Source organism: Dermacentor albipictus, chromosome 2 (assembly GCF_038994185.2).
Source record: "Dermacentor albipictus isolate Rhodes 1998 colony chromosome 2, USDA_Dalb.pri_finalv2, whole genome shotgun sequence".
In the NCBI taxonomy this organism is placed as follows: Eukaryota; Metazoa; Arthropoda; class Arachnida; order Ixodida; family Ixodidae; genus Dermacentor; species Dermacentor albipictus.
In genome coordinates this window covers 195,579,769-195,603,060 of record NC_091822.1, presented here as the reverse complement: position 1 = coordinate 195,603,060, position 23,292 = coordinate 195,579,769, and the positions used below count along the sequence as shown (strand labels likewise).

The window sequence follows — 23,292 nt, the reverse complement described above, 5'->3', positions numbered from 1 at the left end:
CTCTTCATTCCCGCTCTTATCTCCACTTGCTAAGAAAAAGAACAGGTGGAATCTAACACCTCCTGTGAATGGTCATACATACTTCTAAAAAAAAAAATTCGACCAGTATCATCAAGGTAATTATCATCATCCTTGCGAACAACTATACTGATTTCATCGTCGTGACAATATGACATCTAAGGAAACTAACAAAGTGAATTTTCCATGAAACTTTAGGTGCAAGTATCTGTGAGTGGCACATTTTCTCATGCCAAGACAAGTGCGCCTCGTGGTCGCGTACATGTATTTCTTCAACAGCAAATGACTGCACTTAAGTTTGAATGCATGTTAACAATCAGCAGAGATATAAGATAAATAGATCAGCAGGATTGTGCAATTTAGCAGGTGTCACGACCGAACATCCTGCGAAGCTGGCAGTGGAACCATAGGCGGAAAGCTTTCTTTCTTTCTGAAGAGGGGGGGGGGAGGTGGCAGAGAGGGGGGCTGGGGCCTGACCATATTTCTGAACCTCCAATTTATATATCTAGGCCAGTAAGGTGTCTATAGTATGACGCGGTTGGCGACCGTACAATAGGAAGAACGAAAAAAAAAAGAACTGGCTGTGACTTGCGTAGCAGTGTTGTAGGCGTAAGTAGTAAAGGGGAGAACCAGGACCCAGCTTGCCTGATTAGACACAAGATGGGTCGCAAGCGTTTCTCCCAAAGTTCGATTAAACCACTCAGTGAGACCCCTTGTCTGAGAATGGTAGTCCGTGCTGGTGCGACGGACAATGTGCCACTGATGAAGCAGCGATTCAACCACGTCAGAAGGCAGACACGGCCGCGGACGCTCAGGAGTTCACGTGGAGGGCCATGACGAAGAAATAACCGGTTAAGAAGGAAGGATGAGACGTCCTGTGCCGTGACGGTGGGCAGAGCGCCAGTATCGTCGTACCGCGTGAGGTGGTCGACGGCGACGATAACCCACCGGTTGCCTGCAGCAGTGAATGGCAGGGTCCATACAGATCAGTGCCGACACGGTCGAACGGACGGGCAGGGCAGGGAAGCGGCTGCAAAGAACCGGTCATAGTACGAGGTATTTCTTTTTCGTCGCTGACATTCAGGGCACGTACAAATAAACTCGCGAGCGAAGGTGTACATCCCACGTCAGTAATATAGATGCCGAAGGCGTTCGTAAGGCTTGAAGACCCGAGCGTGAGCATATTGCGGGTCTGAGCGAAAAGCTGCACAGATTTCAGAGCGAAACGTTCGCGGTATGACCAGAATTCGCTTCCGACCATCTGGCGAGTAGTTGCGCCGGTACAGGAAGCCGCCACGAATAACGAAGTGCGAACCTTGACTACGCAACGTCCGATATATCTGGAGTTTGGGTGCTTCGGAGATAACGTGAGGAGTGAAGTGCTCAGTGGATCGTTGCGCAGTGCTGAGGAGACGGTGTCGATGTCTAGAGAGCACGGCGTGTGTTCGACGATAAGGAGAGACGCAGTCTCGGCAGGGAGAGGTGACTGGGACAGTGCGTCAGCATCTGCATGCTTGCGGCCGGAACGGTATACAACGCGGATGTCGTAGTGCTGAATACGAAGAGCCCAACATGCAAGGCTGCTTGTTGGGTCCTCCAATGAAGACAATCAACGCAGCGCGTGTTGGTGTGTGACAACGTCGAAGACGCGGCCATATGAATATGGACGAAACTTGGTGAGAGCTCTAACTATTGCCAAGCATTCTTTCTCGGTAACACTGCAGTTTTATTCAGCTTTTGTTCGGCTACGACTGGCATATGTGACGACATATTCGGTGAAGCCGGGTTTCCGTTGTGCAAGCACTGCACCAAGACCGACACCGCTTGCATCCGTGTGCACTTAAGTCGTGGGGTAGTAATGACGCAATGCAAGGGGGAGAAGTAGGAGACGGCCGAAAGTGGAGAACGTGTGGTCGCACTCGGAAGACCACGAAGATACATCGATGGCACTGCTAAGGAGCTGTGTCAAAGGTGACATCACAGAGGCTAAATTACGAACAGACCGGCGAAAGTAGCAGCAGAGCCCAACGAAGCTCCTTAAGTCCTTTGTTGTCGTCGGTTTGGGAAAGTTGGCGACATCACGTGGTTTAGCTGGGTCAGGAAGTATACCGTCCTTGGACACAATGTGGCCGCAAGTTGTCAGCTGCCGCGCAGCGAAGCGGCACTTATTGAGACAGAGTTGGAGCCCAGCATCCTTTAGGCATATCAGAACGCGTTGGAGGCGCTCAAGGTAAGTTGCGAAATCTGGAGCAAAGACATAGGTGCCACTTCTAAGAGGACGCTTTAGTTCGGGTGCTCCTATCTAAATACACGTAGAAGGATAATTCGTTTTTCTCGGCAACCACTGCACTAAACTTGACGAGCTTTGTTGCATTTAAAAGAAAAACTAAATCTAGTGACTGTCGGTTTTGAATTTTTGATCTAGGTCGTCAATTTTTTATTAAAGATTGGTAAAAATTATACATTTTAAAAAAACGAATGTGTCAAGTTTACAACCCTGCAACTCAGCAATAAAAAATGATATCACAAATCTGAGAATTGCATGTAATAGCACATCTAAAGCGGACAAAATTGATGTTAAACATAAATAAAAAAAAATTGTATGGAAAAACAGCTTTTACAGAACCCTTGTACACAACCTAACAAATTCATATCAGATATAAATTGACGTATCAAATTTCTCCGCTTTAAATGATCTAATGGATGCCGCTCACAGAACCGCGATATCTGTTCTCGATGCAGAGCTATTATTTTGGAAACATTGTGGTTCAATTTTTTTCAAACTACCGGGATTTTTGTAAATTCTTGTTACGAAATTCAGGCCCTAAATCGAAACTCCGCTTTCAACAGTTACTATAATTTACCTTTATCTCTCAAACGCAACAAATTTGGTTAAAATTGGTCCAGGGGTTACCTCAGAAAATCGTTTTTGCGTTTTACGTGTATTTGAATGGGCGGCGTCGGAGTTGGGCCCGAGCTAAAGCTTACTCTTGGCCGAGCAGAACCGAGTCCATCATGCGCTCAAAGGTGGCCGGCGCATTGCAAAAGCCAAAAGGCATGACAGTGAATTCATATAACCTGTCGGGCGTAACGAAGGCAGTCTTGTTGCTTCCACGGGTACCTGCCAATACCCCGAGCACTGATCTAAAGATGAAAAGTACTCGGCGCCTTGTAAGCAATAAGGGGCATCGTCGATCCGCGACAAGGGATATATATAGTACGTCTTTTTGAGGGATCTTAGGGCGGCGGTAACCCATGCAGAAGCGGATGGAACCATCCTTTTTCTTTACAAGAGCCACTGGAGAGGCCCACGGACTATGTGACGGTCGGATGACGTCGCGTCGTAGCATGTGATCGACGTGCTCTGTAATAATGCGGCGTTCTGTGCCGGGAACACGATATGCTCGTTGACACAGCGGTGAATCAGAGCCAGCGTCGATATGGTGACGCACAGTTGTGGTGCGGCCAAGTGCAGGCTGGGCAATGTCGAAAGAATTGCAGAACTGTCCCAGCAGATTGAGAAACTCGGAGCGTTGAAGAGGAGAGAGTCCGTCGGCGATAGATGAACACCACAGATCATTAGCTGAGGAGTAAGAAAAGTTGAGGGCACTCAGCGCATCGAAGACGGCTGTAGACGACTCATTTTGCTCGTTGAAAATCTCTCGGGAATCGATGGGTTGCACGCATCCAAGACATTTACCTCGAAGTAGCTTGACGGGAAAAGAAATGGGATTGCGGATGAAAAGGGTGCGGCAGCCGGCCTAAACGGCGAGGGTCGGATAAGGCAGAAGAGCTTTCTGAATCAGAAAAGTGTTCGACGGCTCAACGATTACGACTTCGACGGAAAGGTCGCTGCACAGTACGGGTAGAAGAAATGACGCTGCCGGAGGAAAATCCATGTCTTCCTTGACGACGAGTTTGCTTCAAGATTAACGGGTGTTGTTGACGGGCTCGCCATACAGCGGAAAGAGCTCTAGTTTAGCGCGGCGCAGTCGATTAAGTAGCTGTGACGCGACAGAAAGTCACAGCCAAGTATGATATTGTGAGATCAGGATGCAAAGACGATGAATTCAACGACGTAGTGAACGTGCTCAATAACGCGTTCTGCTTGCACGGGCAGTGCAAGCAGAACGGGGCTGTGCGCAGAGAAAGGGTTGTCACTTTTCGGAACTTGCGCCAAAGGGTTGCGGCAATAAAGGAAACGGAAGTGCCAGTGTTTACAAGAGTATATGAACGGTCTTCGTCCACAAAAACTTCGACAACGTTCGACGGAAAAGGGTGAGGACTTCAGCGTTTCGACAGTAGCGCAGCTCCTGCCTCCTGAACTGCGGCAGTCAGTTTCCCTCTGCTCCAGGGGCAGAGCGACGACACATCGGAGACAAAAAGCCGCGACGCGGCGAATGTGAGCGCGGAACTCAGATGATGGATGGCCACTCAAGGACATACTGGATTGCGGATCCGAAAAGCCGTAGTGTGAACGGGGCCGGACAACGTAGTAGGTTGGATGACGAGCGTGCCCAAACGTTTACACGGGACGATCGCAGTGTCTGTTGATGTAACCGGGGCGGTCACATGCAAAACAGATCGGTCGCTATGCACAAACTCGCTCAGCAGAAGACCTCGGGAAGAGTGGACGACGGTATTTATAGAGGTGTTCGACCAATGCCTAAGATATTAGATCCTTGACATTCGACGTCCGCATTTCTTTTCTCATTATTTTTTTTTGTGCTATCAGACTCTACAAGGAAAAGTTTCTCACCTGTATGACGGTGGGCTGTGCGATCCGGACATGATCCGGAGCTTCATTGCCTCTGGTCGGTACTTCCCGCACCATACCTGAAACACAGCAGGAGGTATTGTAGATTCTGCCTATGGCACTGCAATAGTTAAAGTTATGGAAAGATCCAGTATTGCAGAGAGGTAACTCTAGCTAACACTCGCAATATTGCACTCTGTTTCTTGCGAGTTCGTAAGTCGTACTTCAAGGAGGATAGAGTTGTCGTTCTTTTTCGTTGCCTGTATGTGCAAAAGTGCGTCGCCTTGTATAGCTTGAAGGTAAGAAAAAAGTTGAAACAAATTTATAGTTGTGCTATAAGTAAACGCTGAATAACTGCTCCAGTAATGGATGTACCTAATTTGAGCACATTTGTGAGAGCGGCGTTTATCAAAACCAAAGCAGAGTTGGACAACACAACTTCCTTTAAAGCCAGCATCGATGAGATGTTCCAGCTCGAGCTTTGCTCTCTGACTTAATATTGGAACAACATTTCAACCTCGCATGACCCTTTCCCTCGTCAGGACGCACGCCTTGGCAAACACTCACAGTAGACATATTACTATGAGTTAAGAAGAGTCCTGTCATCGCTTCACCCACGCATCATACACGACGTGTGATGCAGGGACAAGGACATGACTTTCAAAACAGAAAACACATAGCATAATTCTTCTAAACAAAATAAAGGAACCAACACCTGGACCGTGGTCAGAATGAGTATTTTATGGTTAACCATGGCATACTTAAACTGAAATATATATATATATATATATATATATATATATATATATATATATATATATATATATATATATATATATATATATATATATATATATATATATATATATATATATATATATATATAAACGAGAAGAAAGGGGGTTAACCGAGGGTCCCGATTTTATTTGTAATATCATAAGAAGCCAACAAACATTGACACCAAGGACAACATAGGGGAAATTACTTGTGTTTAATAAATGAAATAAAGAAACGAAGAATTAATGGAAATTAAAGTGGATGAAAAAACAACTTGCCGCAGGTGGGAACCGAACCCACAGCCTTCGCATTTCGCGTGCGATGCTCTACCAGTTGAGCTACCGCGGCGCTGTTTTCCCATCCACTTTCTTGGGCATTTATGTGTCCTAGTAGAACCCTGGGAGTGTTAGCCAGTGCCACCACACACAGACCATGGCGGCGGACGTGGGACGTCCTTTTTGCCGCAGGCGTCACGAGCACGTGATCTTTTTGGGTGGAGGCAACTGGCCAATAAACCAGTTGCTTGAGGCCGCCATGGTCTGTGTGTGGTGGCACTGGCTAACACTCCCAGGGTTCTACTAGGACACATAAATGCCCAAGAAAGTGGATGGGAAAACAGCGCCGCGGTAGCTCAACTGGTAGAGCATCGCACGCGAAATGCGAAGGCTGTGGGTTCGGTTCCCACCTGCGGCAAGTAGTTTTTTCATCCACTTTAATTTCCATTAATTCTTCGTTTCTTTATTTCATTTATTAAACACAAGTAATTTCCCCTATGTTGTCCTTGGTGTCAATGTTTGTTGGCTTCTTATGATATTATATATATATATATATATATATATATATATATATATATATATATATATATATATATATATATATATATGTGTGTGTGTGTGTATGTATGCCATTATCCAAAGATAATGTTTGAAAGTGCGAGCTGGCATAGCCCTACAGTTCTTGCAGCTGGCGCACTCACGTTTGCAGCGCTGATCCAGAAGAGTTGACGCGGCGTGTAGCGCAAGCCCGGAAGACCCGCCTCCGGACCGTTCTCCTTCACCCAGCGCTGGTAGGCCTGCGTAGGAAGCGTGGTCGCTTATAGTTCAGCATGATGTGCCACGACATCGCCCGCAAGGTACCATATATTGACGCAGGGACACGCATTCGTGACACTTAAGACGAAACACACCATTGGCAGGATTATTATCAATATATTGTGTATTATCTGTTTTGCTCGCATATGGCCTCAAGCTCTGTGCGTAAGGTGCAGTGGAGAATTACACCATTCTAAAGATACCATCAGCCAGGCAACTCGCGAAGTGGTTGACATGAAGGGAACGCCACGAGTAGAGGTCGGTAAAACTAATGCGAAGCTTCTTCGTGCGTGCCCCTCTTTCGCAAAATATTCGAGCTTCTCGTACTACGCCACAACTTACGACGTTTTTTCCAACAAAGCGAAAAACTTACCGCATCTTACAAGCACGCATGCACGCATGCACGCACGCACATGCGCACGCGCTCTCACAAGCAATCTTTGGAAGGCAGTCATTGTTAATCTCGTGCTTGAAGAAGTAAAAAAATTTCTGCCCCCCCCCCCCCGAAAAAAAAACGTTCTCTGAGAGATTTAAAATACTTATCGTTTTCACGTTTTCTTACTAACGCGTGAGAAAGGGACGTTGTTTGTTATCGAAAAGAACATCAAAAGTAAATTTCCACGCTGAAACAATAACTTGGCCAATCCGTTTCTTTGGTCGAAAAGTACAATGTACATTTTATTTCTTTTCATTTCTTACGCACGGCTCTGCAGTGTGAGAATCGATCCACATCACGGCTCTGCGCAAAATGGAATGATGCCGGCTCCAACGCGGAGCATCTGTGGCGGCGCGCCAGCTGCGGCGTTCTGCTCGCGAAATGAATTCACTTCTTCTGCCTTTGCCATCGGCAGCTTGCCTCCTTTAACAGAAAAAAAGAAAGCAAGCTTGCTAGCACGAATATGTATAGCGGGCGAAAGAAAAGGCCGTTTCTCCTTTCTTGCTGTACCTAAATTGCTTAGTTCAACGATATCGCACGGACTGTGCTGTGTTAGGCTGAACGCAAGAACGTTAGCGCGAAACAACGCAGACGAAGATAAGATTCTGACGTGACAAGCGCTACACATCGACTAAATTTGTGCCCAGTTGGCAGCAGCAAAAGGGCTACGCGGTAGGCAACCGTGCTTGCCAGTATATCAGGCAAGGATGCTAATCGAGAATAAATGATAAGCAAATGAGAAAGGCAGAGTGATATTGCAAGGCCCCAAATCATTTCAAGCGATTCACCGAATTCTACTTAAGTACCGGGAAAGTTTCTTGGAGCAAATGCTGAGGTGAAAGTATGGGTTATGGTAGCAACATTATATGCACAAGATCTTCCTAAAATAAAATAAAAAGTGGTCTCCAATCCACACTGTGAAGGTGGTTGGACAGCGAAGCTGTAAACGACAACTAGAACGATTATCCATTGCGACGTAGCTTGAAATTATTCCCATGACGACATTCACATGCACTTTACGTAATTCTTAGCAGACGATTCAACGGACTGCGACTTGGCTTGCGCCGCTACTTCGTGCGCCTATAAAAACCGGACCAGACAGAAGAGAAATTCACTTAACCACACTTTCGACGCGCCTCGTATGCACGCTGCTCTTCAGGAGTGGCCTTCCCATAGCACTGTCACAACACATATTAGTTGCTAGGCAAGTTCTTCTTTTGCGTACAAAAGTGTAGTTACGTCACTACCTGTTTCGTGTGCTACAGTTGCCGCTTCCCGGCAAGTGCAGCGTATGCAGCCGTAATCCCTACTGCGAAACGCTTGCGGCGAACGCTATGCGCGAAGGCTGTCTCTCTGGCTAGTCTTTTTTTTTCTTTTCCCCGCACGGCAGGCGCCGCCGCCACCGCGGATGCGCGGAAGCGAGCGCCATCTGCTGGTGCTGCAAGGAACCCAGTGGCGCATGCGGACGCGGCAGACCCATTGGGAGGTAGAGCTATACAGCTGTCGCTGTAGAAAAAGGATTATTAGCTTTAAAATTTGGCAGCGTCCTCCGAAGGCCAAAGCATTGAAAGCAACAGGGTGGTTTCGCGTATAGCGTTCAAGCCCGTTAGACGGTGTTCTAACAATAGAACGGGAGCGAAACGGTGGCGCGACGCAGCACGCCTCGACAGCGCCTCGCCAGGCGTCTCACAACGCCGGCGTCACCTAGCATTATCTCGTGCACCGTCGATGTGCGACGCCTACAAGGCCACTGGCACCGCACATCGACGGTGCACGAGGTGAGGCCGAAGGAAAACCGTCGATGTTTGCGGCTTATCGGCAAGAGAGCGCGGTGCTACGCTTGACACGTTTTTATTTGGCCTTACCGAGGCGCAGTTAGAACGCAGGCGAGAACTTGCGCTGACAAGGAACCGCGCGAATAACACTTCCGATAGCGACAGCGAGGGTGACGTGGCGTCGCAGCGATGCCCTCTCCCCTCGCGCAACACCTGGCGCGCTATCGCCGCGGCAGGTGTGCCCTTTCACCCGCTATGCTACCCCATAGCCGAGGTGCGGTCGTGACTTGGCGGCGCAGCTAAAATAATGGAGATTTGCCTGCCATTTCGTTGCTCCAGACGGCAGACGCCGGCTTGTTCGCTCAATGGGTCATTTAATACTTTCGCTTCAAAATTAAGTTTTGTACATCAGGTATTTGTCGGCCGTAGTCTGCTCAAGCTGCGCCGCTTCCTCCGTAGCACAAGATCGTACGTGGCGTTGCTGAAGAGAGAGTAAACGTTTATTGTAGTAGAGGTTGTTTGGTTATGGTGGGTGGAGCCCCTCCTCCAGAGCCCCACTGGTTACAGCGGCTCGCCGGGCCTGGTCAAGGGTCGCCAGTTGGCTTCCCAATTCCACTTCCGCGAGTCGCGCCTCCCACGACCAGTTATGTAGAGTGTTGTGTAGCAGCGGCGAGGTGGCAGCCGCCGGACGTAACGCGCACTGGAATGTTATGCGTTCCAATGTCGGTGTTCCTTCGCGCCACGGGCATGTGTTGCTGTATTTGTCTGGGTACATTTTGTGTAGCCTGTATAAATGTGGGAAAGTGTTTGTTTGCAGGCGGCGCCAGTCCCGTGCTTGCCTCCTGTCTAGGTCTGGGTGAGGAAGGGCTTTGGTTCGCCTACTTAGTCGTTGTAGTTCGAGAATTTCTCTTGGCGCACCGGGTGTCGAGGTGTTCTCTCGGGCGGTGTGGCCCGCGGCTCGGCCAGTCATGCCTCGAGCCAAGCGGTCCACCCGTTCGTTCCCCGCTATCCCTGTGTGCGCCGGGCACCAGGTCACGCAATGATCCAGGGTGAGTTCCGTTCCTAGGATGCGGAAGACGCAGCCCGGTAAAGTCCCCCCCCCCCCCCTCCAAGGAAGAGGCGGCAGGCGTCCTGCGAGTCTGTCAGCACGTAGGCCGATCGGCCCTTAGCTTCCGCAGCGCGTATGGCCAGGGCTATGGCCACAGCTTCGGCCGTTGCAACCGATTTCATGTGTATGGATGCTGCTGCGGTTGTTCGTCCTTGGCTAGTCACGACTGCTGCAAATGTATTGAGGGTGGCTGTATTCTTGTGATACGAACTCGCGTCTGTAAAGTAAGTATCCGGATCGCTTCGCCGCCTTAGTAAGGTGGCTGCCCGCGCGCGTCTCCGTGCCGCATGATGGATTGGGTGCATGTGACGGGGGATTGACGCCACGTGGATTCGCTCTCGGATATCAGATGGCAGTAGGATTGTTTCGTCGCCGCAATATTGTGGTGTCAGTGGATAGTGAAGTCTTCGTAAAACCGAGCGTCCCTGAGGTGTCGTGTTTAGCCGTTCACGCTGCGCCATTAGGGTGGCCGCTGCATATTCCTCGAAAGTGTTCATCATTCCTAATTCATTCAGTCGGATCGTACTTGTGCTTTCAGGCAGGCCGAGTGCTGCTTTACAGGCGATTCTTATGGGCGTTGCTGAAGTTTCGCTGACAGTAGAGTTATTGGATATGGCTCCCGCTAGTGGGAGCCATGTACAGTAACTCGATCTGACGGGTACCACAGTGCGCGTGTGCGCGTTCCGGTGCGTCTTTCGTATTGTGCGTAAAATTTCTGCACACACAGACTCATTTGAACGCAAGCAGACGCGTGCGCAGCGTGAACGGGTTTTTTGTGGTTCTTGCAGCTGTGGAATTTGCGGGAGACGCGTTTCACTAGCATTTTGCTGGAAATGAATGCGAAACAGCGACGCCGCCGTGCATTTGCTGGCGCGGTGATACGCTTGGCGCGTTTTTATTTGGTCTTACTGAGGTGCAGTTAGAACGCAGGCGAGAACTTGCGCGGACAAGGAACGCGCCGATGACGCAGGCTTCCGACAGCGACAGCGAGGGTGACGTGGCGTCGCAGCGAGTGGTGAAAATGCCCTCATGATGCCCTGCGCCAGTCACTGCGACTCGCCGTGGTTGCTTAGTGGATTTGGTATTGCGCTGTTAAGAGGAAGCTATAGCTCGGGCCCAACTCCGACGTGGCCTATTCAATAACATGTAAAACGCAAAAACGCTTTTCTGAGGTAACCCCAGGACCAAGTTTAATTAAACTTGTTGCATTTGAGAGATAAAGGTAAATTCTAGTGACTGTTGGAAGCGGTATTTCGATTTAGGGCCTGGACTTTGTAAAAAAAAATTTTTCAAAAGTTCGAAACATTGAAAAAAGGCGAAGCAGAGTTTAAAAGTTAATAGCTCTGCATCAAGAACAGATATCGCGGTTCTGTAAACGGCATCCATCAGATCATTTAAAGCGGACAAATTTGATGTGTCTGTTTATATCCTACTATAATTCATTACGTTGTGTATAAGGGTTCTGCAAAAGCTGTGTTTTCATATTACTAAATATTTTTAGATTCATGTGAAATATATCAGTTTTGTTCCGCGTTAGATGTACTGTTAGGTGCAATTCACAGAATTGTGATGTCATTTTTCAGTGCTGTGTTACAGAGTTGTAAACTTGATAGCGTCGTTTTCTGAAAATTTGCGATTTTCGCAATTTTTAACAAAACATTTAAGACCTAAATCAGAAATACGAAACCAACAGACACTAATTTTTTTCTCTTTTAAATGCAGTAAACGTCGTCAGATTTGGTGCAGTGGTTGCCGAGCAAAAGAAATTCGTCTTTTACATGTATTTAGATAGGAGCACCCGAGCTATAATGCTTCCTCTTAAGCACGAGGTCGGGGGATCGAATCCCGGCCACGATGGCCGCATTTTGATGGGGGCGAAATGCAATAACACCCGTGTACTTCAATTTAGGTGCACAATAACGAACCCCAGGTGGTCAAAATCAATCCGGGGTTCCCCACTACGGCATGCCTCATAAGATCGTGGTTTTGTCAAGTAAAACACCATAATTTAATTTTAGCCCGTTACCGCAAGAAGAGCAGCTTCGGCAAGCCTTTTTATGGGGCAGCCTCTTAGTTTAGTTTAGCGCCAACTCTAGGGGAGAACGCTTTCCGCGAATCAGACAGGACCCCCCTGTTGCCGCCAGCAGAGGCACGCTCGTGAAAACGTCCCCTGAGAGGATGGATCAGCAGCACCGTCACCGACCAGACCTGCGGGTTACATGCACCAGTGGAGGCAAGTTCGGGAAAACATCGCCCAGAAAAGTGGGAGCAGCCTAAAAGCAACGAGGGGGACTCAGCACATGTCACGTGACGTCGACGTAAGCAAGATCCCACCTACGATTTTAATGGGCCTATTTAAGGGGCCCTGCAATGTACTTTTCACTTCATTCATTCTCTCCTTCTTATCCTTCACCAACTATTGAATAAACAGGGCAAGTTTCGCACTAGAAATCGCCTCGTCCCTGCCTGATCGCCATGGTCTACCGGACGTCTGCAGGCCGCCGACAACACCACGCTACCCAATAGTAACGCCGGTCGAGGTTGCAGAACCAGGCGTCGCAACAATATGAAAGGCGATTTTTGAATACCACAACTCCGCTTTTACTCAACGCAATGAAATACTTCTTACTGCAAACTGTTTCTAAGATTGTGTCCTTTCATTTGAAATAATTTACACGACAACGATAGAAAGTGTTGCAAGGCCCCTTTAAGAAAGGCTTTCTTTCAGGATAACATAATATTTGATAACCTTGCGCTCGATAGTGTTTCAAGTTGTGAGTGTTTGGTTGCAAGCTATGTATTTCAATGACTATATCACGGCAGTAGCATTAAATCTACAGAGTAGTGCTAGCGTGCCACGCAGATGAACTGAAATGCTGCATATCATTAAGACCCACCGCTTTGCTGATGCATCGCCCAGGACTGGAGCCTGGCGTTGCGATCACTGGCATTCAATGCACCACAGCGACAAGGCAAATGTCTCCACGTGTGCTCGAAGGATCCTCACGTGTCGAATGTCAAAGCTGAACCAGTTGCCAGGGGGAATATCAGTGAATTATCAGTCTGCCCATTGTAAATGACATAGACGCGTTGTAAAGGGCGTTTGCCTCAGTGCAAGTGCATTTATAAGAGAAGGCGTGTCCGGATCTCAGCTGTCGCAAGTACACTTCGACCGCTCGTAGACGCATCTCGCAGTGTTTCTTTTTCTTACTGAATGACGTTATACAGAAGTAACCTTACAGAAAGTAATTAATGTCGTTGCCACATATACTGACCGCCAAGGGTTTCCTTTGTCAAGCTAACCCAATCACGAACACCAAGTTAATTTTTCAATTTTTCTTGCAGAATATTACCGACCGAGTACACTGTAGCTGCTCGGAGATACCGATTACTGTGTAGGATATTTTATTTTTCGGCAATACACGAGCTCCTCAGGGCACGTATGTCTTCATTTTCTAGTGAATTCATACCAGCATAGTATAAGTAACATGCTGAACTAGTTCGTTTAATCGTGCTTTGCGTTTCGTTAATCCTTTTGCTGCGTTTTTGCTAGTCATTCCGGACGATCGCTGACAAGACAAGGCAATTTAATACTCTGGCCTATAAATGAGTCACCTCCAAGGCACGGTCACAGTCACCATTCCGTAGTTAGTCAAGGCCCGTGTTCCCAGGGCAGTTCGTAGGCTACACCGCTTTGCAGGAAGAAACGCAATTCAGAAACAGATTAACAAGTTCTTTGTTGGCGTCGAGGTGTTGCGAACGAGAATATGTGGGCTCGACATCAGTTAATTGAGAAGATATCATGTGGATATTATCTTTATGTAACTATAATCGTCAGTTGCTTATACACTAAGGACTAAAACACCTCTTAATTGTGTTAAAACGAAGAATTCTTTAGCTTTGAGTATCAAATGGCGCACACGGGCAGTGTTAGCAGCGCACGAAAAAGACGAAGGCCGAACGTATACGTGAATGTAGGCCATAGCCAGCAGTGCGTGAGTTGAATTCCAGCGTGGCTCGGGACCAGCTCAAAGGCGCTCTAAATGCAAGAACGCAGCAAGAAGCTGGGAAGTGTTAATCCATGGGCTCTACACTACAGGCTCTGTATCGAGGTAAAATTTTTATGCTGAATTGATCTTCCGCCTCGATGACGCGTGAAAGAGCACGTGCATGTCACTTCTCTCCTCCGTCTTCCTATCTACGACGCCTATTGCCAAACACAATCTAAGTTTCGTTATCTATAGTGTAATGAACGTGACGCACATTGGCAAACGGCTTACCATAAATGCCTCCTTGATGCCTCCGTTGTCCGCAATGTTCTCGCCCTGCGTGTTGACGCCATTCACCTGAAAAAAAAAAAACGCAGCGAACGATTCAGCTAAGCGGTATGCGACGTGCTGGCGAACGCCATACAGTCTCGCATAACAGCAGTTCCCAAAAGACACTAAAGTTGCAGACTGACATGATAAGGCGACGTGCCCTTCCGCCCATCTGGAAGGGACACGGTCCAACAAATCGCTCATAAACTACAGTGCAAGCGGAATAAGCAAGAGAAGATTTAGCGCAAAGCTATTCCCCCACCTTCATGGTGCCCTTGGCGACGGTGTAATTTCCGTACTGGTCGATGATGCACTGCGCCCTCTCGCGGAACCGCTGATCCGTCTCGTGCTCCCACCAGTTCACGTTGTTGCCGTCCTTGTCGAACTGGCGCCCTGCACCGGGATGAAGATGTGAGATTTCAGTAAAACTTAAGTGGCTGAAGAGCGATGACGATATTTTTCTCATTACTTGAGAAAAATAGGATGAACGTTCCCGGGAGAAAAGAAAGGAAAAACTGGAAACGTGCTAAAAGCTGCACATATGATATATTCCGTAGATATAAAATTAACGATAACGGTTCTTTTGCCGATGCTGAAGAAGCTGAAATCATGGAACGAGCTGTTTACTATTGTAGCAAACAGAATATATATATATATATATATATATATATATATAAGCGAGAAGTCAGTACGTGTCATCCGATGCGAGTGCAGGCGCCCAATTCTTTAATATAGCGCGAGCGCAAACTGCACAACGCGCGGATATAATTAAAGGCACCGATATTGTTAAAGGTTTGGGTGGCTGTACGTGCAATGGCATTAGTCGAAGCTCTCTAAACAATCAAAGTGTGCTAGGCACAAAGAAGTTTTCCAACTCGTTCACCTGAAACCTCGTTGCGGAGTTTTGTGTCAACATATTTGAACTGAGATGTTCCGTTCGCAGCTGGAAAATGATGGCGGTATTTGCAGCAGCCTGAACATGCCACCTGTTTATTTGCAAAAAAACCTCGCGACCTCGTCGGTAATTCAGCAACCCATTCTTTTCCTAGTTCCATATCCCAGTCCTGTATTTAATGTCACCGAATGTCCCATGTGCCAAATGCTACATTTACTGCGGAGCAGCCATTGCTCTGAAGATAAATTCGACACCACTGCAGTATCGGAAAATCGTGCCAGGAAATCTTGATTGTTTGCTTTTTTCATTACTGGTAAAAGAACGGAAAAGTAGTTTTACTGCAAATATTCGCACTCTTTTTTTTCTCCCTTTAAACCTACACACAAAGGCACAGTGCGGACAGAGATTCCACGCTCCTGGAGGGCTAGCTAGGCATCTATGTCTCGCCATTGTGCTGTTTTAGGAATGGCCGGGAATGATTGCGTTTCTCACTCACCGCGTGCTTCTATTGGTTCGAGAGCATTGTGCGTCAGTAGCAACCCGCCGTGGGGGCGTAGTGACCAGGGCGTTGCGCTGCTAAGCCCGAAGGCGTGGGGCTAAATCCCAGCCGCGGTGGCCGCGTTTAGATGAGGGCGAAATTCAAGAGCGCCCCTGCAACGCGTATTGGGTGCACGTTAAAGAACCCCATGTGGTCGAGATTAATCCGTAGTCCTCCACAATGGCGTGCCTCATAATCACATCGTAGCTGTGGCACGTAAAACTCGTGTGGTTATCACACGACGCATCGGTGCGCTCATGCGTAACTGTATATAGGTATACGTTGCATTGCTGCGGAAATAGTATGATTTTGGCTTCTAGCGCGAAGTGAAACACGGACACAGAAAGGAGCAGACAGGAGGAGCGCTAACTCTCAACTAAATTTTTATTAACACGAAGAACATATATATAGGTGATTGCAAAAACCGTAGCATAAGAAGCTATCCAGTGCATTTATTATCTCTAACCTGCGCAAAACTTTTAAAATGGGTAAAAAGCCCCGGTAAGAAACAAGAAAAACAGAAAAAAGAAACAAAGTTTGCTGTAGTACCCTACATACATAGATTATCCCATGGTTCAAGGAATGTGGCCAACAGGTTTGACGTCAGTACCGTTTTCTCGGCCCCACGCAAGTTGTCTAACATGTGCCCTATGATAAATAGGAGACTAGAACAGGAAGGCAAAAAAAAAAGATGATTGCGGAGTTAAACATGTGTCCCCTTTAGTGCCTTGCAACACGGGTATAGTTTATCAGATTCCACTCGAGTGCGGGAAAGCTTACATTGGACAAAGCGGCAGGTGCATTAACATTAGACTAAAAGAACACAAACATTCACTTAAACAACCCTAAAGCATCCCATTTAGCGGCACATTGTTTCGATTGTGGTTGCAAACCTTTCTTTGAAGAAACGAAAATTCTTTCTAGACACAGATGCCAAACCACGCGGGAAATTATCGAGGCATTCCACATAAAAAGATTAGGAGACACTTGCGTCAGTCATGCTTCGTTGTCTCTGTTAGATTGCGAATTTCAGTACCTTCGCAATACGTGTACTAATCTGAAGTAATCTTTTTTTGTTCTTTGACTTCCATACCCCCTGATATGTTTAACTGATGCTTTTTACCTTGTCACGTTTTTATGCTACGGTTTTTGCAATCACCTATATATATGTTCTTCGTTTTAATAAAAATTTAGTTGAGAGTTACCGCTCGTCCTGTCTGCTCCTTTCTGTGTCCGTGTTTCACTTCGCGCTAGAAGCCAAAATCATGTTACCGTACCAACTCGCCCAACTGTCTATCGTTTTACGGAAATAATGTCATTCCAACAACTCCGTTTATGCGTGCTCTATAACGACTGCAGGCCACGCAGACCAACTTTTTCAGCCAGTGGTAAATCTGGAAACATCAATAAAGTGACTTAATAAATTGTTATGGGTAAAGATTTAAAGAACCATGGCTCACCTCTGTCATCAAAGCCATGCGTTATTTCGTGTCCTATGACGAACCCAATGGCACCGTAGTTCATGTAGCTGCAAGAGAATTGGAGACCACGTTACATAGTCATCGCGAGCAGGTGGCGTAACAGCATCTGGCGTAACATCTGGCATCTGGCGTAACAGTGCGAGACGCCATAAACTTCAGCCTGCAAGCGATTTGCCAGAAGTTTTTTACAATTCTAAGCAAGTCAACACGCCACCTTTCTGTGCCGCTATTGAAATGAAATTTTCTGAAAGCGCCTAGCTCTGGAGCAAACTTTCCTCGGAACAGCGTTTGACGAAAAAAAAAAAAGAAGGGAAAGAAAACACCCGTTCGCCGGCAGCCACATGAAAAAAACAAAAAAAGGCAGCGTTGACTGTCACAAAGAAGCCAGACTTGGGCGAACCTGCGATATTATCTAAATAAAAAAAGTCTTCAAAAGCTTGATTTGTCTGTCATTATTGCTACTTCGTGCTGTTTTTTGTTTGCATTTCAGGCTCGAAATTTCCACCATTACAATTGCTCACTGAGCGGAGAGTTACTCGAGCACGGAAGCTACGCTACAGAGGGACGAGCAGAGCACGTTTTGTTCGTTTGCTTCGCGACACTTCGGTGAATTTGTCGCTTTGAAGGAATCGATCGCAATGAACCAGCCAGTCAGATTGTTACCGTCCAATAATAGCCCATGCATGTTCGTCATTGTCATGGTATCGACACTTTCTACGCTAGTGTGCTCTTGTAACGGAGTACATGGTCGCATCAAGAGTTGCAAACTATCAAGGAACACCTACAAGCTCATGTAAACAGAAAAAAGGCAGGATGGAAATGATATTGAAAGTGAGCACGCACATTTCCTTAGCGAGTCGGGTAAGCTTGCGGTCTTTCTGACCATGCAGCAACGGGCGCCGAGCCATTTTATCTAATTGTGGAACACGCCAAGGTATAGCGCACAAAGTTCAACCTGCTGTTAAAACATACTAGGGTAACTTATGTAACTTAAGCTCACCACATTTTGCAATCAGTTATAAGTAAGGTGAGTTAGCAGCATGACGCGGGCTTCATCTTTGCTGGTTCCGTATATATTTTATGGGCTCAATTAACATCGTGTAATAATTGAAATATCGCAGTGTCAAGTAAGCTTTATAACGGTAGTAGCAGACCGCTGCATATGGCAAACGCAATCCAATGCACAAGAAAAATAACGCTCTCCTTCAAAATAAGGATACCAGAACCAAAGCTATCGAGCCTATGCCAGAAAGCTCAGGAGCGCCAACCTTGCGAATGCTCGTGTTCCTGAGCCACGCGTTGTTACGTCTCAACACCACACAAGACCACCACCCAACAATTACATGGCAGCTAGCATGAGCCAGGCGGGGGCCCCCCATGAAAGGGGGGCCCCCATCTAATGCTACCAAACGACGACGCCTACCTGGGATTCACAATTAATTAGACGTTTGCCACGAGGGAAACCACCATTCATCCATCAGCGCCTATCAAGAGGTCAACGCCGCGTGGACACCAACTCTAGACGGGTCCACAAAAAGCCACCAACCCCACCATTACCTGACTGCCTGAACTAAGAATGAAAGGGGGACCCCCATCCAATGCTGCCAAACAACGACGGCGACCTTGGATTCGCAGGTTGCCTTCCTACCGCATATTATATACCATCGGGCTTCGAAGGCGGGGTTACTGCGGAGTGTTGCTAGTATGGGCGTGGCATCGCAACGGATTCAACGATTGTGATTTGGTGCTGGACAGCCTTGAGGTTCCCTAGTCGACTCGCCTAGGGAAGACGACCGTGTTAAACGCGTATACTTTTCAAGGAGGGTACAAAGGGCCCTCCCTGATGTGAACTCGGACATTTAACTTGCCCCTGCTTGGCGTGGGCTTCCATACCTGGAGCCGTGTAACTAAGCCAATAAACCCTTGTTCCTTCATTCTTATAACCTGACGTAGCCGCCGATGGGCTTGGTGGATTTCTTGCCCGAACGCCACCCTAAGCTGCAACAAACTGGTGTCAGCGGTGGGATCTAGAAGGCAGTCCTCACGATCTGGGACCAACGGACCTGTGTACCTGGCTCCGGGAGACACGAACTTTGAAGATCGAGGGAAACTGCGGAGGGAAGAGCGACTTAACTCTGCGCATCCGGGATCAGCAGACCTCGTCTTCGTGGCTCAGGGAGGCACAACCATCGGAATAACGCCGTGGAGTCTTGGACGACTCGAGTAATCTGGAAGGAAAAGCAGCAAAAGGCAATTCCACCATATGGGATCGGTGGACCTGGGAACATGGCTCCGGGAGACACGAACTTCGCAAGCTCGAGTTTGGGTGAGTGCTTGAGCGACTACGTTTCGCTGGACGATAAGCTGCCATTGAAGAAGTGGGCTTCGATTAGGAAGAGCTCACAGATGCCTGGGGAAGAATAAGTTGCAAAAAGGAAGAGAAGGAGCGCGAGAGGATGAAAAGGAAAGAAAGAGCGGAAGAGAAGAAAGAGAAACAGAGGAAGGCAGGTACAGTTCAGTGAAGGCGGGTTTGCTTGCTAAATACAAGCTGTCCGTAAAATATTTCGGGAGGAACCGATTTTCTCGACAGAAATTCAGTAAGACGGTCTGGCGCTGTGTTACGACGCGGAACACAGTGCAAAGAAAGACGATGGAGTAGCTAGCTCGGGACGCGTAGTTAAGCCGGGGTTCCTCGACAGAAATTCAGAGAGGAGCAGGCGCCCAATTACGATGAACTCAATGCAAAGAAAGAGGATGAAACAGCTAGCTCTGGAGGCCTAGTTAAGTCGGAGGAGAAAACCTTCCTGGTTTACCCGACAGAAATTCAGGAAGTTGGTCAGGCCGAGGAGCCGCCAACGGAAAGAAAAGAAAAGCACTCGGAATGAAGCTCCAGAAAGTGCCACGAAAAAGAGGCGTTGCAAATTCAAAATTGCGGCAGAGGAGATAACGCAGCCGAGTAAATCTCAATCCACTAAACCCTGTGGGGAGCGCAGAGAAATATTTAGAAAAGCACGTTTGTCGGTTGGAATGTTTCGAGCCAGAGCGCGCCCGAGTCGTCAGACAAGGTTAAAAACGAAGCGACATTCGGCGCAGAGGAGGACAAAAGCCAAGGGCAATTGGGTTCCTCCTCGTTAAGTTATTTTCGAGATGTTGCTGGTATGACACGAGAGAACGCGGCGGTCAGGCGACGCGACGTGGTCATACCAGGCAGTGCATTCAGAGGTTAAAACACCTTGGCGGGCTAGTTGATTTGAATCCATGATAAAGTCTGTAAGCGTAACTGAACGAGGACGTAGAAAGAAAACAGGTACACAGAGAGAGCACTAGGGTTCGACGTAGTAGTTCTGCGGAAACCCGCAAGGTGGAGAAAAGTAATGAGTAACGGGAAAATCAGACATCCACCCGTTCGTAGCAATTGCTACAAAGGAAACCCATACGGGTTCCTCGAAAGAAAAAGTCTCATAGTTGAAGAAAAATTCGTCCTGGTCCGGGACCAGGACAATTGCAATTGCTACGAACGGGTGGATGTCTGATTTTCCCCTTATTCATTACTTCTCTCCACCTTTCGGGTTTCCGCAGAACTACTACGTCAAACCCTTGCCTTTGCTTCGTGTTGTCGACAAATTCGACTTCGCCCTGCCATCTGCTAGCCGCCTGGTTAGCTCAGATGGTAGAGCGGCTGCCCCGGAAAGGCGGTGGTCCCGGGTTCGTGTCCCGGACCAGGACGAATTTTTCTTCAACTATGAGGCTTTTTCTTACGAGGAACCCGTATGGGTTTCCTTTATGCAATTGCTACGAACGGGTGGATGTCTGATTTTCCCCTTATTCAGAGAGAGCGCTACTTTCAACTACAAATTTTATTTCCGCACGCATGGTCGCATGGTGATTGTGTGATAGTGTCAGAGAATGGTAGTGTCAAATAGTGACACTGAGTGATAGTGTCAGAGAATGCAACCTGTCAGAGACATGTAGCGGCGTTTTTACAAAAGAACTTAAAGCTCTTGCCAATCGACGCCAGTCTCTTGCCAATTGCCAGTCTGAACAAGTGGTGGAATTTTTTAAAGACTAGCGAGAAAGGAACCTTGCCGCTTTTTCTATTGACGTAAAGGACCTGTACTCTTCTCTCGCGCAGAATGACGTGATGAAATGTGTAACTTACTGCACTGACACGTTTGCAGCAGTTCGATTTCAAAACGTTTCTGGTTTGACTTGCGACAGAATTTTAGAACTTCTTCGTTTTTATGTTAACTCGACTTACGCGACTTGGGAGGGCAATGTTGTCAAACAAAAAGATGGTATATGCATTGGGTCATATATTGCTCCCTGCATAAGTGACTTAAATCTAGCTAACGGTGACCAGGTTCTTGATGAACGCCTGAAAAATAACACCGATGTCGTGAAAGTGTTCCGATTTGTTGATGATTTTTTAATCATTTTGAATAACGAATGAGACAGTTTTGATTCGCTGGTTTCAAAAACCGTAACCTCGTTCACTGAAGTGTTGTCCCCTTTGTCGTTGACGCATGAAGTCCTCATAGGCAATTTCATAAGGTTTTTAGATTTGGGATTATAGTTTTCCCCACAAAAGGCCTGCTGGAGTTATCAGCCGAGAGGTAATAAGCCAGTCCTACCATTTCATTCCGCTCATTCAAGACACGTAAAACGCGCAGTAGTAACATCGTGTTTCAATAATTCTCTGATGAAGTCATGCGACCACAAAGTGGAAACCAGTTTCAGAGATCACGCCAAGCACCTGGCAGATTCTATTTACCCGATGCGTATATACTCGCCTCTGTCGCGGAGGGCTTGAGCAGGAAGTGCAAAAGCGCTTCGAAGGAGAGTAGTACTACTGCTAGAGCAAAGAAAGTTGCTGTGGTACCATACATTCATAGCATGTCACATAATCTCAGAAGAATAGCGGCAAAGTCGCGGGCGGCCGTGGTATTCTCTACCCCTGAGCGTCTACAGAAGCTATGCAAACAGGTTAATGCAGAGAATAGCAAAAGGCACGCATGTTCTACTCAACATCGCTAACAATTTGTAACCTGAGCTCGTAACGTTGTCTAAGCCATTCCGCTTTCGTGTGGAAGAATGTATGTTCGTCAAACCGGCAGATGCATCAATGAGAGACTAAAAGAGCATCGATATAACGTCGCTAGGGTAATCTCGGTTCATTTGGATATTCATTGCCGAGATTATTCCTGCAAACCCATGTTTGAAAGTACTTCTCTTTTGTATAGGGCTTATAGCAGGATGACAAGGGAGAATGTGGAGGTCTATGAAATTGTGAAATTAGAGGAAAGGTGCGTGAGCAAGCTATCAGTGTAGCTATCTAAAAAGGAGATACGATTCCTAGGTTTATCGTTGTAACCATTGCAGCACATATTTTCACCATGCCTTGCACACGTGTACGGTTCATCGACATGCACCACTGAATGTTCTTTTTTGCAGTCACGTTTGTTTCCGCTCGTACTGTATACATTTATCGATGCGTGGGAAAATAAAATCTACAGTCGAAAGTAGCGCTGCCTCTGTGTATCTGTTTTCATTGTACGTCCTTCAGTCGCGCTTACACTCAACAATGCATTCCGAGGGCAATGCCATAAAGGCAGGCGGACAGTACGGAATGTATAAGGGATCTGCAGCGAGAGGAATGACATAATGCTCTTTATATTCTCGGGTTGACAAGTTTGACAGAAGCATTCAGACAACACTTGCCTCGAGTACGGCTTAAGGAGACGGTTTCTGCGCGCAAAGTTTGGAAACTTTATTTTTTTTTACATGTCGTTTTTTTTCCACGCAGATCGGCTTCGTTTTTTTAGATGAACTTGCACCACCAAGTCTAGGTTACTTGTTAGAAATAAGTAGGGCGCGCTTGGGTAGCAGTTCACTTTTCATAAGTGGTTGCGATATATATATATATATATATATATATATATATATATATATATATATATATATATATATATATATATATATATATATATATATATATATATATATATATATATATATATTGACACGTGTACTTGTCTCTATCGGGCGACCACGTTTAGCCGCCTAACAAATGTTATCGCACAGCGCGGGACGCGCTTGCA

At 47.1% G+C, this 23,292-nt stretch overlaps 1 protein-coding gene across 3 annotated transcripts in view; it reads right to left on the bottom strand.

The window, feature by feature from the left end:
• Nep2 (Neprilysin 2) overlaps nt 1-23,292 on the bottom strand; it is a 126,944-nt gene that overhangs the window by 3,017 nt on the left and 100,635 nt on the right. For all 3 annotated transcript variants that reach the window (XM_065427564.1, XM_065427563.1, XM_065427565.1), the window contains 5 exons: nt 17,174-17,241; nt 14,543-14,673; nt 14,242-14,307; nt 6,528-6,623; nt 4,778-4,854 (listed from right to left, as the gene is read on the bottom strand). In XM_065427564.1, the coding sequence (XP_065283636.1) occupies nt 4,778-4,854; nt 6,528-6,623; nt 14,242-14,307; nt 14,543-14,673; nt 17,174-17,241 (438 nt within the window). The remainder of the gene's footprint in view (nt 1-4,777; nt 4,855-6,527; nt 6,624-14,241; nt 14,308-14,542; nt 14,674-17,173; nt 17,242-23,292) is intronic.